Source organism: Bemisia tabaci, chromosome 5 (genome assembly GCF_918797505.1).
Source record: "Bemisia tabaci chromosome 5, PGI_BMITA_v3".
NCBI lineage: Eukaryota > Metazoa > Arthropoda > Insecta > Hemiptera > Aleyrodidae > Bemisia > Bemisia tabaci.
In genome coordinates, this window is record NC_092797.1 from 34,734,389 (window position 1) to 34,752,008 (window position 17,620).

Here is a 17,620-nt window from a genome sequence, read left to right on the forward strand (position 1 = left end):
TTTGTTAATTAAAAAATTTAAAGATGAGAATCAACGAGTATTTTTGGTAGATTTCAATTCTGTTAAAAGAAATTTGGTAACAGAATAAATTTGCATGTCCTATTTTAATCATCAATAGAATATCTTTGCCATAGTACATTTTCATCCAAAAATTTTTGGAATTTTAGGAAAATGAAATTTCATTTCAATATTTATGTTTAATATGGTTATCTTTATCACCTATCCATACAAGTAATGTAACTCTGTAAATGCCTAGGTGCCGTCAGGGAAGCAAGGGTCTTATAGGTATTTCTTGCACATTCACTGAAGCTATAAAAATATACTGAAATATAAAGTTACGGGACGTATGGACATACCGTCTGTTTCGGGTTCAGTGACTGAAAGTACTGGGTACAGCTGGAGCAGCCGTTCCTTCTGTTGCTCCGGGCCCCAGAACTTTCGGCCTCTGAGCCTGGAACGCGGACGGCATGTCTGTATAGCCCTATGCACGGCTCCCACGGCCGGGTTTTTTTTTTATTTTTTTACTAGCCGTTCTGGGCGCGCTTCGCGCGCCCGTCACGCCTAGCCGGGGGCTACGCCCCCTGGACCCCCGGTCACTCGCTGCGCGAGTGACATTCGGCTCGCGAAGCGAGCCGATTTTGTAGTAGTTGCAAATTTTTTATCACTATATTTTGAAGATTTCATAGAAAACATTATGAAATTCTCATTCCACAATTAACTTGTAGAATAATAATGGCAGGGCAAGAAATAGACTATATCTTATGGACGGTTCCCACTTAGTAAAAACAGCCAACACCACGAGAAGGTGAGGAACCATTGTTAGCCACTTTTTTTACTTTTCTGAAAAAATTTACTGAAATTTTAGTTGCGTCCCCTAAAAGGAAACACGGAGAAAAAAATTTTGTGCATGGAACCCGAAGCTGAGATCATATGGATCTCTGAAGTTTTCGGATCACGCATCCGAAAAGTTAAGGTCCATCTGCCGAAGTTCGGGTCAGACAATTGAAGTAGTTCGGTATATACCGAAGGTTTCAGGTCACACATCTGAAGTACTCGGTGCATACCGAAGTGTTTCAGATTTCTGACCCGAATTTCGGCAGCTGGACCTCAAGTTTTAAGAGATTCATATGATCTCAACGTCGGGTCCCATGCACGAAGTTTTTTCTCCGTGTGAGTATTAATATAAATTTCAACACAGTCAAACACAGTAGAGAACCAAGGAAATCACAGTAGAACAGAGAAAAAATACCGTCGAATAAATAAAGAAAACTATTATCGAAGAAATTCTAATTATTTGGAAAGTAATTCGCTGGCGTAGGTAATCAATGCGTAGCTGCGTAGGAGCATGAGCGAGATTTATCATCAACTGACCGCTGGCCGGTAGGTACCTGGGTGGGCGAGCGACAATACGTAAGCGGTGGCATATGGTTCGATTGACAGAGGAGTGGGGAACGGTCAGACGTAGGGGAAAGGTTCAGGCTGAACCGTTCAGCACAGCGCAGCGTCAGTCACCGGGTGGGGAAGAGAGTCCGGGAGGGGACACTTCCCCTCGAGTGAAATAGAAAAAGGCAGAATCCTTCGAAGTTTATATTAATGATGTTCATTTATTTTTTCAGTGTAGGTAAGAGATGTAAATTCTACAGATGGACGGAAATGCGAAACACCTTCTCTTGAAACGCCAAACATTGCCGCGCGTAGAAAAAAACACTCTAGGAACATTAGAATGCCGCCTTTCCTCCAACAGAATTTAAATCTCCAGGAATGGCTTAGAATTCTCATTTTTGAATTTTTCCAGGGGTTTCACTTGCAATTTTGTTGAATGTATGAAAACACCCCGCGGAGAAAATTAATTATTTTCAAAAAGATTAAGATTTGACGGAGGATAATTTAGCACCGTTTTAATGTTACATAAAGCTTCTGCGTGCAGTACCACAACTTGCATTGCCTCTGTAAAAAGACAAAGAGTCATTGTAAAACTCAATATGTATGGCAAAAGGGATGCGTTTTTATCAATATTTCCTGCAATTGAAGTCCAGTGCTCTGAACAAATAACATTAATTTCGGTAGTTGTCCAGTTACTATCAGTTAATTAGAGACAAATAGATGAATCGTGAGAAATCACGTAATAAACCTGTAAACCAAATTTTGGCGCTTCAGCAAGGAATCAGGGGGAAAAAACCTAACCAATTTGAACCGATTACTTTCCAAGTCACTTAAGCGACAATCTCTATTTTGGTGGTAGAAAGGTTGTTTTTCTTAGTGTTTTCTAGTATAATCAATTATGTCTGATTTCAAAATAGCCTTCTAAAACACATACATTTTTTGGAATTTGAAGATTGTCAACAAAGCGAATAAAACGGTTTTCCTTGTTTTTCCCGCATTCGCAATTTTGGTGCTTACTCGATTTGGAAAATAATCGGTTCACTCGACGTTATTAATACTTCATGTCACTAGTCTGGAAATTAAAACTTTTAGTTTAGTCCTGTAATGTGTGGTTTGGTATTCTTTTAATTGATCCATTATCATTTATTGGCATACCTCTCTGAAGTTCTCCTGAAACGAAGTCTGAAGTAGGACTTTCAATTTTAGCTGTTGATAATGTGGTATAAGAGGAAAGCGGCGACTGAAATATGGATCTAGATCGTCGAATTTAAAACAAAACTTATTTACTAAATATATGCATTTCTGACATTAAATTTAATCATTTTTCGCAAATTAGCTTTGTTTTTATCATAGTATTCAGGTTCAATGGGCGGATATACAACTTTCCTCACTAATTTAATTGCCAGGCACTTACTCTGAGCTAAAGGAGAAAAAAATCCTCAAGCTTAGGTCAGTATCTCATCCAGATATAGTTATAATAAGAATATGCAATCAGTATGATTTAGAGTGAATATTTAAGGAATGGATAAGCAAGAATGGAAAACAAAGAGTTTAACACACGAGAAAAACTTTTAATAAATAAAAATAGACAAATCTCAGATTATAAAAAAAATATAATAATGCACGTAGTGCCAAACTATAAAACTAAAATCCAAACTTTAGAAGCTGGAATTCGACTGGGATTGGAATGCATTGCGATTTGACGAAAATACATCTAAATCAAAATAAAACCGAAATCTCTTCCCTAAATAATACCGCACATGAATAGTTTCAAGTACATATAAATTTAGAATCAGAATTAAAAACCGGGTCCTAAGATCGCACGTTGATCTATGTTGCCTCATGTTGAGGCATTGCCAGATGTCAATGGGTTAAAACAAATTCAACTATGCGGTATCACAAACGCACCGATAAGAAGTAAAAAGAGAACAGCAAAAAGAAGAATACAAAAAAAAGAAACAAAAATTCTCATTGCATCTGTCGATAAAAATCAACATGAAATGACAGAATACCGGGAAGCGTATTACAATTGTAATCCTCGAATAATTAGGGGGAGCTCTTAGGAGGAATAATTAGGGGGGGGGGCATAACTTCAGTTACAAAAGCTCCAAGTCAAACAACTTTCATTCAGCGTAATGCACTCGTCACAAAACTGTATTTTGATTAAATTTCAAAATATCACATAATATGTCGCAGATATATGGAGCTTTCAATACTTGATAAGTGCAATTTATTCTTTTGAATAAACATTTATTTCTTTTTTATGACTCTGTAATATTTAATCTGATCCAGACATGAGTGATAACACCCTCTGGCTTAGCGTCCTTCCCCACATATGATCTAATTCTTTCAGACTTGGAATGAAAAGAATACATTCATATAAATTTTGGCAAGTTAGGTATAACACAAGACAAATAGTTTGCCACGTGTGTGTACAATTCAAGGCCTGTTGAAAAAATTCAAGAAATTACACAAAAATTTTATCATACCTATCCATAATCAAAGACTCTTGGCCGAATTAAAAAATATACAAAATTTACCCTGTACATAATTACATAAAAAATCATCAAATGAAAATCTATTTACAGAAGGGACCAATCCAACAAGACGTGTAACTTCATTGGAGGAATCTGGCGCGCGTGCATGACAATCTCACAATGAAAATTAACGAAATTCAAAATACTAAGAAAATTGGATACAATTTTACCCGCAAATATTACAGATTGACTCTTTGACTGAACATCTTAAAGTTCAACCAGGTTAAATATTAGAGATGGACTTTTAGAAAAAAATTCACCAAGTGCGAATCAGGTAGGTACCTTAAAAAAATACTAAACGTCAAAATGTCAAATATACCCGCAAATATTATAAATTGACTCATCGACTGAACTTAAGTTCAACTTACTCACAAATATTAGAAATTGACTCCTATGAGAAAGAATTAGGCACTCTAAAAAAGTACTAAACGTCACCAAGACAAATTTACCCGCATTTATTACGAATTGACTCTTGTAACTGAACTTTTAAAAGTCCAACTTACTTACGAATATTGGAAATTGACTCTGTTAAGCAAATTCACCAAGTGCGAATTAGGTAATCTAAAAAATGAGGAAATGACTATGAGCAGACTGACATGACTGCTTCTTGATGCTATCACAAAACTGACTCAGCTGGGTTTTGGTTCCAGCGTGAAACCTCCCTTGAACCAGGAGGGCGGAGGGTGAGACATCTACCCTGAGTAGGCGCGTTCTTCGGCCAAGCGTTTGAGTTGGTCGGTGACGAACCGAAGGTGGCGGATTTCGGCTGTTAGGAGGCGATTCTGGTTTTCCAGATAGGCTGCGCGAATGGCGATCTCGTCTTCTTTGGCTTTGCGGGCGTCCCGGGACCTCTTTGCCGCCTCGTTGTTCTTCCGACGACGTTCCCAGTATTGGGCGTCTTTGGTGCCTTCGCCCTCAGCTTCTGTCGATGGGCTACCGCTGCGCTTCATCTTTGGATAGGATTGACCTGAAACAAACAAACAACAACAAAAAATTTAGATTTATGGAATTTAGACAGTTTTTTTAACAAATACGGATGTACTCATGTCAAATCAATTATGCGCAAATGAATATAATTAAAACGTGCGAGGCATTTCGATGGCTACTCATAAAATACCGCATATTTGCAAATGGACGATTTTCCAGAACGAAGAGACAACTTCGCGATTTTTATTATCTTAAGGCTGGATTTGAAATTTTTTCATATAAATTACTGAGTCTTTGAGCGCTCCCATACAGAATTGGAAAAAAAATCCTAAAATTATCAGCCTGCATACTTTATGCTGTAGAATACGACAAGGTCCCTAACTCATTTTTGCCAAAATTATCAGTCAGGCAGTACTGATCGTTAGTCATCGATTTACATGCTTCATGCAGTTTTTTCCACCCACGTTCATTTTAATTTAGCATAAATAATAAGTTATTTTTGAAAAGGTGCAAGGGTCATTCCATGTCAAATCAGACCAAAAATTGGCACTTTTTGACCTGACCCCCTCAGAATTGCATGAAATTTGGCACACTCTTTCTGTTCACTGAGCTGAGTTGAAAAACGTAAATTTTAATTTTTTTGGATGCCCCGTTCAACTTTTATTGAGCTTCCAAAGTTCGGGCAAATTGACAGATGTAGCACCTTTAAGAGGCTGTAACTTCAGAACGGTTGATCCGAGCCAAGCCGTTCTGGTATCAATGAAAAGCCCTTGAATGCACTTTTTATCCATGTATAACACAATTTGACATAACTTCAAATTTTTTTGTTAAAAAATTGTAAAGTCGAAAATTGAAATATCTCAAAAAGGGGTAAATTAAATCGCACGAAATTTTGACTGAAGGTCGGTCATACCGCGAGGAATCCGGATGCAAAAATTCAGAGTGGAGACTTGATGGAGTCAAAAGTTATGAGCAAAAAACGTTCGTTTTTCGCGGTGCGAAAGCTCGGCTGTTGACGCAAGCGGCTCCCAGCCGCGGCGTTCCTGGAACTCGTTCGCCCGGGTCGGGAAGTCCGCCACAGCATATACGCGGCGCTCGCCGGCTGCCCGGAATATTCTCGGAACGCCGCCGCCGGGAGCCGCTTGCATCACGCGTCGCGCTTTTGCACCTGAGAAAAACGAACTTTTTTGGCTCATAACTTTTGACTCCATCAAGTCTCCACTCTGAATTTTTGCATCCGGATTCCTCGCGGTATGACCGACCTTCAGTCAAAATTTCGTGCGATTTAATTTACCCCTTTTTGAGATATTTCAATTTTCGACTTTACAATTTTTTAACAAAAAAATTTGAAGTTATGTCAAATTGTGTTATACATGGATAAAAAGTGCATTCAAGGGGCTTTTCATTGATACCACAACGGCTCGGCTCGGATCAACCGTTCTGAAGTTACAGCCTCTTAAAGGTGCTACATCTGTCAATTTGCCCGAACTTTGGAAGCTCAATAAAAGTTGAACGGGGCATCCAAAAAAATTAAAATTTACGTTTTTCAACTCAGCTCAGTGAACAGAAAGAGTGTGCCAAATTTCATGCAATTCTGAAGGGGTCAGGTCAAATCACTGGTCTGATTTGGCGTGGAATGACCCGCAAACTTTGAAAAAAAAAAAAAAAAAAATCAGGAGGCTAAGGTACAGCCATGAAGAATTAATGGAACTTAGAGAAACGTAACTTCATGCGCGGAATTAAGGCAGGAGAAATATTGATTTCAGACTCTTTGCATCTATACTCAACATCGGGCAAGATAATAATTTCATTAAAAGTGCATCGGAGAGCTCATTCAAAATCAGCAGCTGAATTGCACGTGAAAATAGTAAAATTGAAACAAATCGTAGTGGTTTCAATTCAGATTAGAGATGTACTGATATTGAGACAGATGAGTGGTGCCCGCCTTCAAAACATAACTCATGCAACTGTCAATACTTTTTCATTTCAGACTGATTGCGAGATACACTCATACATGGATTTATAAATATACAGTTGGCTGAAGTTAAAATATTAGAAGAGTGGTGATTCACTGAAAAAGGAATGTTCTTGAAATATTATTTCGACTTAAAGCGCAGTTTTTTGTCGATAAAATTTGGGTTTATTGAATTAAAAACAGCGCTATTTTGTTAGCATTAGTTAAAAAAAACAGTAAGAAAGCAACGTTTCTTTTACTCATAGATATAAAAAAAATTTCGACAAAAAACGGAGCCTCAACTTGTCGAAAAAACGGAGCTTTTTAAGTCAAAATAATATCTCAAGGAAAAAATATTTCAGTGGAACACCACCAGGAGAGCCATAGCTCTTTTCTTATGTAGTGTACGTGAAGAAATAAAGAATCCAAATTACCTGCACCATGTCTTGATAGTGACAACATCTTCTCCCTGAACTCATAGTAGTCCTGCTGCGAGTACCGGAATTCCTCAGGGTCGATCGCCGCCAGGCTGGTCGCCAAGAAGAGCGGGTCTTTGGGGTAGGCCTTGAACGGCCGCGTCGGCTTCCCGGTCACACCGGCGTTGATGATTTTGTCCGTCAGCGACAAAGCAGGATGAACTTGGTCCAAATACAGTCCAATCAGACCGGCAGTCGAGTCTCCAGACAGAGACTTGAGACCCTCCGACGAGCTTTCAGAGACATCCACGGAGCTGGGCTGTGACAGCGGAGACGCCTTGCCGGACAGCGAAGAGTCCGCGCGGGCCATGGACACCGGCGAAACGCGATCTTGACTGTGGGGTCCGCGGGTCCGACTGTAGGTCTCGGCAACTCGGGGTTGAGGCCTTATGGGTTTCGGCTCTAACGGGTAGGTCATGGGTGAACGTGCAGGGTTCTCAGCAGAGCGGGGTCGCATGATCTGGTTGGGCGAGAGCAAGCGGTGATCAACTGGAGATCCGGGGGACAGGCTGTTCGAGCGGTTGAGTTGCACGTTCAGGTTTAACATACCGAAAGGCGTTTCCGTGGGACTTAGACGGGCAGGGGGTGCCATCTGGTAAGCTGATCGCCGTCTGTACTCTTCTAGACGTCTGCATTCTTCGATGTGTCTTTGCTCCCTCTGGGACCTGATCGAGAACTTGTTCTTGGCGTAGTCGAAGAACTCGGAGTAGCGCGCGTGGAGGTCGCTGGGGATGATGGGCGCTGGCCTCTGTTCGGCGAAGACGCCGAGGTGGTTGACGGCGTAGCCGTTGGATGGGTGCGGCCAGAGGACGGGTGCGTGAACTTTGGGCTTGTAGTCCACACGCTGGATGGGTGGGCTACTCCGGCTGGAGTCTAAACGCTGAATGGGTGTGCTACTCCGGCTGTAGTCCAGGCTGGATGGCGGGGAGGGCGTCAAGATTCCTGGGCTCGTTGCTGGGCTGATGGTCTTAGGGGGGCTCAGACCGTCGTCCTTGGCGTAGAACTTGAATCTCTTCGGCGGGCAGGCGAGACCTTCTGGCGATTCGCGGCCTCTTTTCCGCAAGTCCAAAGCGTTGTTGTTGAAGTTGGTGTAGGACAGGTTGACTGACATGTTGAGAACTTCCGCCATGTTGGATTCTCGGCTCTTGCAATCCTCGACCCTGAAACAGAACAGAAAATGAGATTTTAGTATACTTTTTAAGTACGTGTATGGCAAGCTTGAGAAACGTGGAAAACGCACTCAATTTTTAAGTAAAAACCCGCAACAAGAAGGAAGATACAGTATTAAAGAATTTTCAACATGAGAACTTGTTGCAATTTATGAAAATGAATACTGAAAAATATCCTGATGCATCAGCAAACATTTTACAGTCGTTTTATGTTGATGATTTCATTTCAGGTGGACCCTCTGTTAAAGCAGTAATAAAACTACATTCTGACTTATATATGCTTTATAAAACCTTAGTAAATAAAGTTCTCGTGTTCTTAGCATCATTATGAAGGTAATTATTATTATGAAGTTGAATAGTTATTCAATAGTTCTGATTGTTGCTAAATGTACGCAACAAATACCAATGGTTATAAACCGCGATCGATGGTATAATAAAGCAATCCCAAAGTCAATAATTAGCAATTAAAGTAGCTTTCCTTTCGCACGTCCTTTTTCTCTCCATACATTCTTTGACACTCCCTCACGGCCGCAACCTCGGCGGTCTTGGCATAAATTCGCAGCCACGCCAGGAGTAAATATGAGCTGTGGTATCACGGAAAAATGAAGGGACATTTTAGCTTTTTCACCCGTCTTAAATTACTATTTCTGAATTTAGGCATTACTCTTGCATTGTTAAATGCGGAAATCAAGCACACGCAATTATTCGATCCTCCGGAACAGGTATGTTCTGTGGCATCTCGGGAAAATGAAGGAAAATCTTAGCTTTTAACCCGTCTCAAATCACTAACGTTTAACATAGTTGAATGCGAAAACCAAACGCGCAAGCATTCGACCCTCGGAATAGGTATGCGATGTGGTATCACACGAAAATGAAGGAAAATACTATCTTTTCACCTGACTGACGTTCATGAATGGAGACTGGCTCTCATCGTTACATGCGAGAATCATGCGCGCAACTATTCAAACTCCGGACTCATGACAAGAAAAGACTGGCAGTGTTTCTCGCAAAATGTTACGAACGACAGTTCTTGACTCGTAAATCCCTGACGCTGCAAGAGTTCTATTGACGAAAAGCATGCATACCTCAAACTGTGGCACTGCATTAACTGCCAGCCACTTCTGACCATAAGTCCGGAGTTTGAATAATTGCGCGTTTGACGATGCGAGCTTATCCTTAAACTCACAAATGTCATACAGGTGAGAAGCTAAAATTTTCCTTCATTTTCCCGTGATACCACAGCACATACCTACTCCGGAGGTTGAATAGTTGAACGCTTGTTTTCCGCGTTCATAAATGCGAGAGTATTGCTTACAATTTACATTCATAAACATCAGTAAACTGACGGACGGGTGAAAAGCTAAGATTTTCCCTCATTTAACATAGCACATATTGACGCCGGGCATGGCCGGATTTAAGCATAGGCCACCGACGTCGCGACCTTAAAGTAGCCTCGGAAAACGCAGGAAGAGAAAAATGAAGTTGGGGCGTGCCGCAAACACTTCGCTACCGGGACCGTGTATTCCGAGACAACCGCTCTCCCCTGCAGCTAACATAGGAAGAACTCGATAATTTTTGTAAAGATATCAAATTTAAGATACAGTCAAATACATTTCAAATCTAATGCAACGATTCAAGTATACAAGGAGAAAAAAACTGCTCCAGCTCATGAGCTTAGAATATTTCCGTCGGAACAAATATAGTTAGTTCAAATTCGAAACTAAGACAGTTGCCTGATAAACTTTTTTTCGTCCAGATATCCTTGCCCTCCCTTAAAAGATACTCAGTTCCCGATGTTGTCATGCCTTAAAATAATTTTTTTCTCCACCAAAAAGATTAGGAAGTATAAAAATAAAATCTCTTTCTTCAGTCTCCATTGACACAAATCAAAGAGAAAGTTTGTACGGCCCCCTGTTTTCCGTATCATCTCCGTGGTAGCCTCGGTGACATGAAAGTAACCAAAACACGGCTAATCCAACGGTTGCAGCGACCACAAGCAGAGTTGTCGCGAATCCATTCACCCGCTAAGCAAAAACCTTTCGAACGGTACTGCATTGAAAAATGGACCAACCCCCTATCGTGCCTCAGAACTCGTGGGATGATGCAAAGACCCAACAGAACTAGATGATTCCCTGAACCGCCGCAAGGGATTTCTCCTCAAATTAGTATACAGAGCGTCGAATGACCGACAGTGGCGAGGCGTGAATGATCGACTATCGATATTTCCCCATTTGAAGCTATGGTAAAGAATCGATTATTAAGGTGGTTTTTACGAACAACCTATTAATCGATTATTTTCCATAGGTTTAAATGACAGATTAATCGATATATCGCAAAGCACGCCACGTCACTGATGACCGATCACCTAACTGACAGACTCGCAAATCCATTAACGCGCCTTAAAACTGCATCATCGGTCAAACGATGAGGCCTAGATAAGAATGGACGAGCTGGACAAGAGAATCGAACCCACCACCGGCCTGTGAACTGTGGGTGAAAATTCTCACGGGGATAATCTATCACTGTACGGCTCCTCTTCGCTTTCTGTCAAGGATAAAGGGGAAAGGAAGGGATGAAGATTCTTCGGGAAACTTGGAACATGACGTAATTTGGGCGATTGTGGGTGGTCAAGAATGGCAGGGTTTGCGTGTTTTGACATCCTAATCATTGCCCTAGGAGTCAGGAGGGAGAGAAAAAAATCCTCGGGCCGGAAATGATGGAGAATCAGGTTGCCAATGGTAAGATCAATCGATCAATTATGTAGGAGATTGAAGACATTTTTAGGCACGTTCAAAGCTAGTGCTGAAAATCACGAAGGAAACGCAAGAATGGGAAGGATTGATTCGTTTTCGGATACTTAATACAGTCAAAACGAAAGTGACTGTTAGAAGGGAACGTACAGTAAAAGAAACTTTAGAGAGAGAATAGACTACTGAATTACGATCAAAATAACCATGTGATATAAAATTTCATTAGATAAATTATTCAGACCCTCGCATATTAAACGCCATGAGGAAACTATGACAAGACTAGGTACCTATATGCTACCGTGGTCAGAAAAACCGTCGTATGACATTCGAGAGAGGCCAAATTGCCTCCGAAAAAATTATTATTCTTTAGGAGTCATGAATATACTCTTGAAATTTTCAGAAGATTTAGATGTGATCGCAAATAGAATTTCTAAAAAATGCAAAAAGCCATGTTCACAGAACTCCCTGAAAATCTATATTTTATCAAAGGATTTTTGGCAACGTCTGAAGGTTCATACGGCGTTCTTCCTCAGCACGGCAGTAAATGGAGGTTAACTTTTATTCTCAACAACCTCACACTTAGCCCTAGAAGAACTTCATGCTAACAATATAAATATTTTTTGACAATTTGCCACGGTGTGTTGAGTGCATATAAATAACAAAAGTACTGAATATGCACATTATGGCCGGTTTTTTCCGTGAGCCGTCGAGACCGCGGCGTGGGGCTGCAAATTTTAGGCGGCCGCGAAAATTTGCGAAAAGAATGACGAGGGAAGAGCGGCGCGGCAGAAGAATCAGGTGCACGATGATAAAGAGTCCAAAAATCTATCTACTTAAAAAAGCGGTGGGTATGTATAATGTACGAGGCACATTACGCGCCCCTCCCAACCCCGCGCTATCAATTCATTGTGTGTGTGTGTGTGTGTGTGGGGGGGGGGGGGGGGGCTCTCCGACTTAGGGGCGCCAATACCGCAAATCTGGCCACACGAGCATCGTTTGCCAATGACAAAATAATGATGAATAAAATGCACAGCGAAAAGTAAAATTAAAAAGCACATACCTCACACGAGCAAAAACCTAAGAGTACTGCGTTCACACTATTTTACGTTTGCACTTCTTTGAATGAAGAACTGTGCATTATGGCGGGCAATTAAGCGCAATCGTTTGCGTCATTGAAACTTTTATGTATGCACCAGTTGAAATTAAGCTATTGCAGATATTCAGTGGAGAATTATTCCAAGAAAGTTTGGTCAATAATAAGAATTTCGTTTACGATGCCGAACGAAACTGCAAGCCAAATATTCTCAGCGTGCCACATGTTTTTCGTTCGTTCTGCGTTTCTACGCAACGGCGATTTCGTGAAAAAAAGATGAAGGAAAAAGTGCAAATATAGCGTCTCGGTGCTCAAAAAAGTGCGTGGTGACACCGGCTTTAGGGACACCCACAGATGATGAAACAGCTTTTAACTTTTTATTTTATCGCTTATTTTATTTCCGGTTTTAATGAAAGGAACTCACATTCACGATGGAAAATGAATCGACTTGATTTACGGTCGAAGTAACGATTTTTATATTTTAGAGTTAACAATGATTTAAATCGTAGTGTAAATGCAGCTTTTTAACACGGCCGAGCGATTTGTACCATAAAAGTAACATCGTATTCGTAACAATGTCAAAGGAAGTAAGTTGGATCTATGTACCAGGAGAATTGTAACAGCAATTATTATTTTCCTGCATCGGATATCTCAACAAATGCCTTGACAGTTGAGCGCACATTGTAAATTGGTAGAGATATACGCAAAGTGTTAGACACAATTGCTGATCATGCATTATTTTACGCGTAAAATTGAGACACTTTTTGTTTCGAAATCAATGTTATTCTAAATGCCTACAGACAAAGCCATTAATGTTCCGAATTTACAACAATTCTAATAACTTGAGTCATTTTTTAGTTAAAATAATGTACTGTAAAAAACTCTATTGGATCCAGAGTCCAGAGTCTTAAAAAACTTGACAAGAAAAAATACCCTTGATTCAATCGGCTTTTCGCTTGAAATAAAAGGAGATCAACTTAAATTAAGAATCGTGGCTCTCGATAGCGAAGATCGAAGTGACTTAAGAATATTTTTTCTTGTCAAATTGTTTAAGAGTCTAGTCTCTAGATCCGAGTAACTTTTTCCCCGTGCAGCTGTGTAGTTATCATTCCAATGGATGATTAGCCGAATTTATACTATAGGGAAGTACGTTACACGCAGACCACAAACCTGTCATTCTATTTAGTCTAAATACGGTCAAATTGGATTTAAAAAAAGTTACAAACATATCTGCCGCGTAAAATTGTAGGTTTCCACAATATTCTTTGAAATTCTCAAAAACTTTAATATTAAATTGCGAACAAAATTCCGTAAAACATTGAAATAAAACGATTTTAAATAATCCAAAATTCCGATTTTCAGCATACAAAATTTGGCAACGTCCGTATGCGCACAGTGCGATTTTTTAGCACGGCAGAGGAGCTGGCGTCGATTTTACATCAGTAAGTTGAAATTCAATCCTAGGTTGGGCCTGGGTCGAATAGCCAACTAAACTAACTGCGTAGCAAAGCGTGAAGTATCACGGAAGGTGAAGGCGCTCCAACCCGAGATGACACTTGCTTAGGCAAACGGAAAAAATAAATTGCTGATTTAAAAATTCAATTGCTGAAAAAAGTGACTGCAATGTTTCAACGTAGATTTTACAACAAAAAAATGGTAGTTTAACCACTATTGTAAGCTAATTTAACCACGGGGGTCGTTAAAGTTGTATTTGTGTGTTATGAGATCTACATTGAAACATTACAGTCACTTTTTTTAGCAATCAAATTATTTAATAAGCAATTTAATCTTATCCGAGCACTTTCCCAAACGGCCTGGCTTTACGCATTAAAATAATCGCGAACAAAATTCAGACTCTAAAAACCGTATTTCTTACATCTACACCTGAACCCTTCTCCATCCCTCCTCCCTCAAGAACACAAGAAGATGCTTATTGAAAAAATTAGGTGAATGCATGTTGTAAAACTTCATTTTTGACTTCCTGTCTAAGCATTGGCTGAAGAGCCATACGGCCTAAAGACAAAAATTTAAACTTGTTAAATTTCAGGCAAATAGTCAAATCAGAACAAAAATTACTGTTGGCCAGGTTACCAGGTAACGAAACACTTTCGACGAAATAAAACAAGAGGCAAAACGATCAAGGCGCCTTTTCTATACGCGCGATACCACTATTTGACCATACGGGAGGCAATTTTGCCTAGCTTAAAAAGTGAAGGCGAAACGTGCCTCAGTGGGCACTGCGCATTTAGCCCGGTTTGTCTTCATTGTTTTTTCGAATATTTGCTCAAATGCCTAGGCATTTAACCAAATACCTGAAACTTATGAACGAAAATCGTTGGCAGTTTGAGGATGAGCGAATAATAATACACCGACGCTGCAAGTCGGCAATTACATAACTCGCTTTGCGACGTTGCAGACTTCCTGTCATACATCATTTTTTAAACGGAAAACTACTCAACGGCAATTCTTTAAAACTGAAATGATTTTTCTTCTCTGTGCGAAGGAAATTCTGCATACACTTCGAGGCACGATGTTAAGTATTTCTCCATTAAGGTGATTCGATGGACGGCATATTTTGTGTTAGAACGGCATGCGATATATCGCATAAATTGGTTCCATTTTTGTAGCTATTCGTCATTTTTCTCAAATTTTGAAATCGCAATTCTGTCACAGGAGACTAAGGTACTCACTTGCCAATTTTAACAAAGAAATTCAACGTAATAAAGGCGTGTTTTTTTGGGATGGAAAATATCGCATTCGAGTGCAATTTTGATATCAGTATCGAAAGCTGTTTTCTCTCTGAAAAGAACCACGCCTTTATTACGTTGAATTTGTTTGTGAAAATTGGTGAGTGAGTGCTTTAGTCTCCTGACAACAGAATTGCGATCTCAAAATTCGTGAAAAATGATTAGTAGCTGAAAAAATAGAGCCAATCGATGCGATATATCGCACGTCATTCTGACACAAAATTTGGCGTACATCGTATCACCTTAAAAAAATAACACAGCGGCGGAGATTTTCAGACACCGCAAACGAGATGTGTGATAGCGGACTTGCGCTGAAGATATGCACTTTGGTCGAGGATTCTAAACTTGCCGGGACTAGTTACTGATAGAGTTTCATAAAAAAATTAACCCTTCAACCAAATATTACCCTTCGCATAAAAATGAAACGTTAATACACTGTGATGGAAAGGTCAACTGGATAAAAATTCACCGATACAAGAGAGAATGCAAACTCTCAACTGAAATTAAGGCGGAGGGTATTGAATATTTATGTATGTTTTAGATTTGAAAAATGCAGACCCATCGACCGTAAATAAGTCCAACGATAAATGAGGCCTTGTATGTAACAATGGCGGATGTCAAAAATTACCTTTTAGAAACACGCTTAAAAAACTGTTTTGTTCACACAAAAATTTAATATGTTTGGCTCTGGCATAATGTGCAGATCTCGAAAATCACATCTCAAGTATTTTCTCAAAATTTTCTCGATGCCAAAACGGTTTTTTAAAAGTGTTACGAAAAGGTAATTTTTCACATCCGCTATTGTTACAGATAAGTCCTCAAATGTTCAAAATGAAACAATCTATCTGAACCATTCGTCACTCCGCAAGTTTATCCAGTTGCACCTATTTTAAGATAAGAAACTACAAATTCTACATTCTTTCCTTTACACGGATTTCCTGATGCACTTTTCAATGGAGTCAGTGATCATTTCATAGCACCAGCTTCATAATCAATTGCTCCTTGTGTTTGCATCGCTCCCTTTATAAAATTGAAAAAAGGTATTTGAAAATGAAGAATTGAACTAGAAAATGATCATCACACCAGAAACATGCGTCGGAGCCGCGAGTAAGCGATAATGAATTAAATTTTGAAAAGTAGTAACAAGTCAGGAGATGAAATAATGACCACATTCATGCGGAATATACAAAACTTACGCCAGTTTTAAAGCAAAGGTTAATGAATACATCATCTAATAATATTTCGCAAGTGCGTTATGAGAATTTACGAGTAACTGATAAAATTTCTAAAATATCCCCGAAATACACAGCTCTTTGACGCCAAAGAAAAATTGAGATTGTTTCGAAATAAACATCGTTGGTGTGAGGAAGTACTTGGACAGGAGTTAAAAGCAATAAAGTTCTTAAAAAGTCAATTAGAAGACTTGGTCGGTAAAAAAGAACATTTAAGTTTCGATGCGAAAGTAAAAAGAAATAAGTTAACCTTTGCAATGAATCCGGCGAAAATTTGATTATGATAAGAAATAAAAACTTACTGAATGTGGTGCAGTAGATGTTTCTTCATCCAACTTGTAGATCCAGCGATTAAACAAACTTCGAGTGATCTTGAGCGAACAGAAGACTTCCGAACACTTGGATCATCACGTTAAACACAGTTAACAGGACACGATAAACGACGAAAACACGACGGAGACCCGAAAAAAGTCAAAAGAAACAGCAGCAATTTTAAGTTAAACGAAAGTCTTCAAGTAGAAGCGTATGACGATAACGCAAAATAAACAGAAACCACAGCAATGTAAATGCAAACGTTAAGAGTCTTCAAGTAGAAGCGTAATCACGATACCGCAAAATAAACAGAACTGTTCGGGGGTGCGAAAGTCACTAACACTTGCGTACAACGGAAGGGTGCCGATCACCTGATCGCGAGAGAAGAAATCAGGTTGCGGTGTTGCTTGAAGGAGGAACCGTGCGACAATGAGGAAGAGGGAAGAGGCCTTCCTTGGCCAAAACGGTGAACTGGCGGGAGGGGAGGGTACAGTTGCAAAATAACTGTACCTTTTCAAACCCCCGAGCGGTCACCGGGGTGGGCTAGGCTCCGGCGCGGCGCGGGAGGGGTTGGAGGGGTGGTGAATAGAAAGCAAGTGTCCATCGGCTAATGGTGGGTTCGAAGGGTTGCGGTGGCGACCTTTCTTTTCTCCTCTCCTCGCAAATTCGGAACTCGAGGGCCGTCGCTAATATGACACCCGCTATCTCCATCGCCCCAGAAGATGGATGGAGAAGCTGGGTGAAAAATGCGAGGCCCGGGAACGGTGAATACAAATTTGGGAAAGTGTTGCGAGGAGATTTTTTGAAATGTGTGATTTAGACAAATGGTTATCGCTCGGATTGCGCTGTTTTTCCTTTTCGAAGGGAAATTTCTTTGTCCGGGACGTAACGGGGCCTGCGACGCGCGTGTCTCCACCGGGCCACCCAAAGGGTTCGGCCATGGGAACAACGGGTTTTTGCTAATATGACCCCGCAGGATTCTCCTTTCACCCGTAAAAAGAGAACGGTACTTTTGAAAAATGGTCAAAATAAACAAAGAG

The 17,620-nt window shown here is 40.2% G+C and overlaps 1 protein-coding gene across 2 annotated transcripts; it reads right to left on the reverse strand.

The window, feature by feature from the left end:
• Positions 1-3,973: 3,973 nt before the first annotated feature.
• LOC109037533 (transcription factor giant) lies at positions 3,974-17,197 on the reverse strand. 2 transcript variants are annotated; one of them, XM_019052260.2, is made up of 3 exons: positions 16,571-17,197; positions 7,236-8,437; positions 3,974-4,887 (listed from the first exon to the last, which is right to left on the reverse strand). In XM_019052260.2, exons 1-3 carry the CDS (start codon positions 16,597-16,599, stop codon positions 4,613-4,615), a joined length of 1,506 nt encoding a protein of 501 aa, XP_018907805.2. In that variant the 5' UTR covers positions 16,600-17,197; the 3' UTR covers positions 3,974-4,612. The 2 variants fall into 2 exon arrangements, with proteins under 2 accessions (XP_018907805.2, XP_018907806.2); XM_019052261.2 differs by lacking the exon at positions 16,571-17,197 and adding an exon at positions 12,257-12,534.
• Between the last annotated feature and the right edge of the window lie 423 nt (positions 17,198-17,620).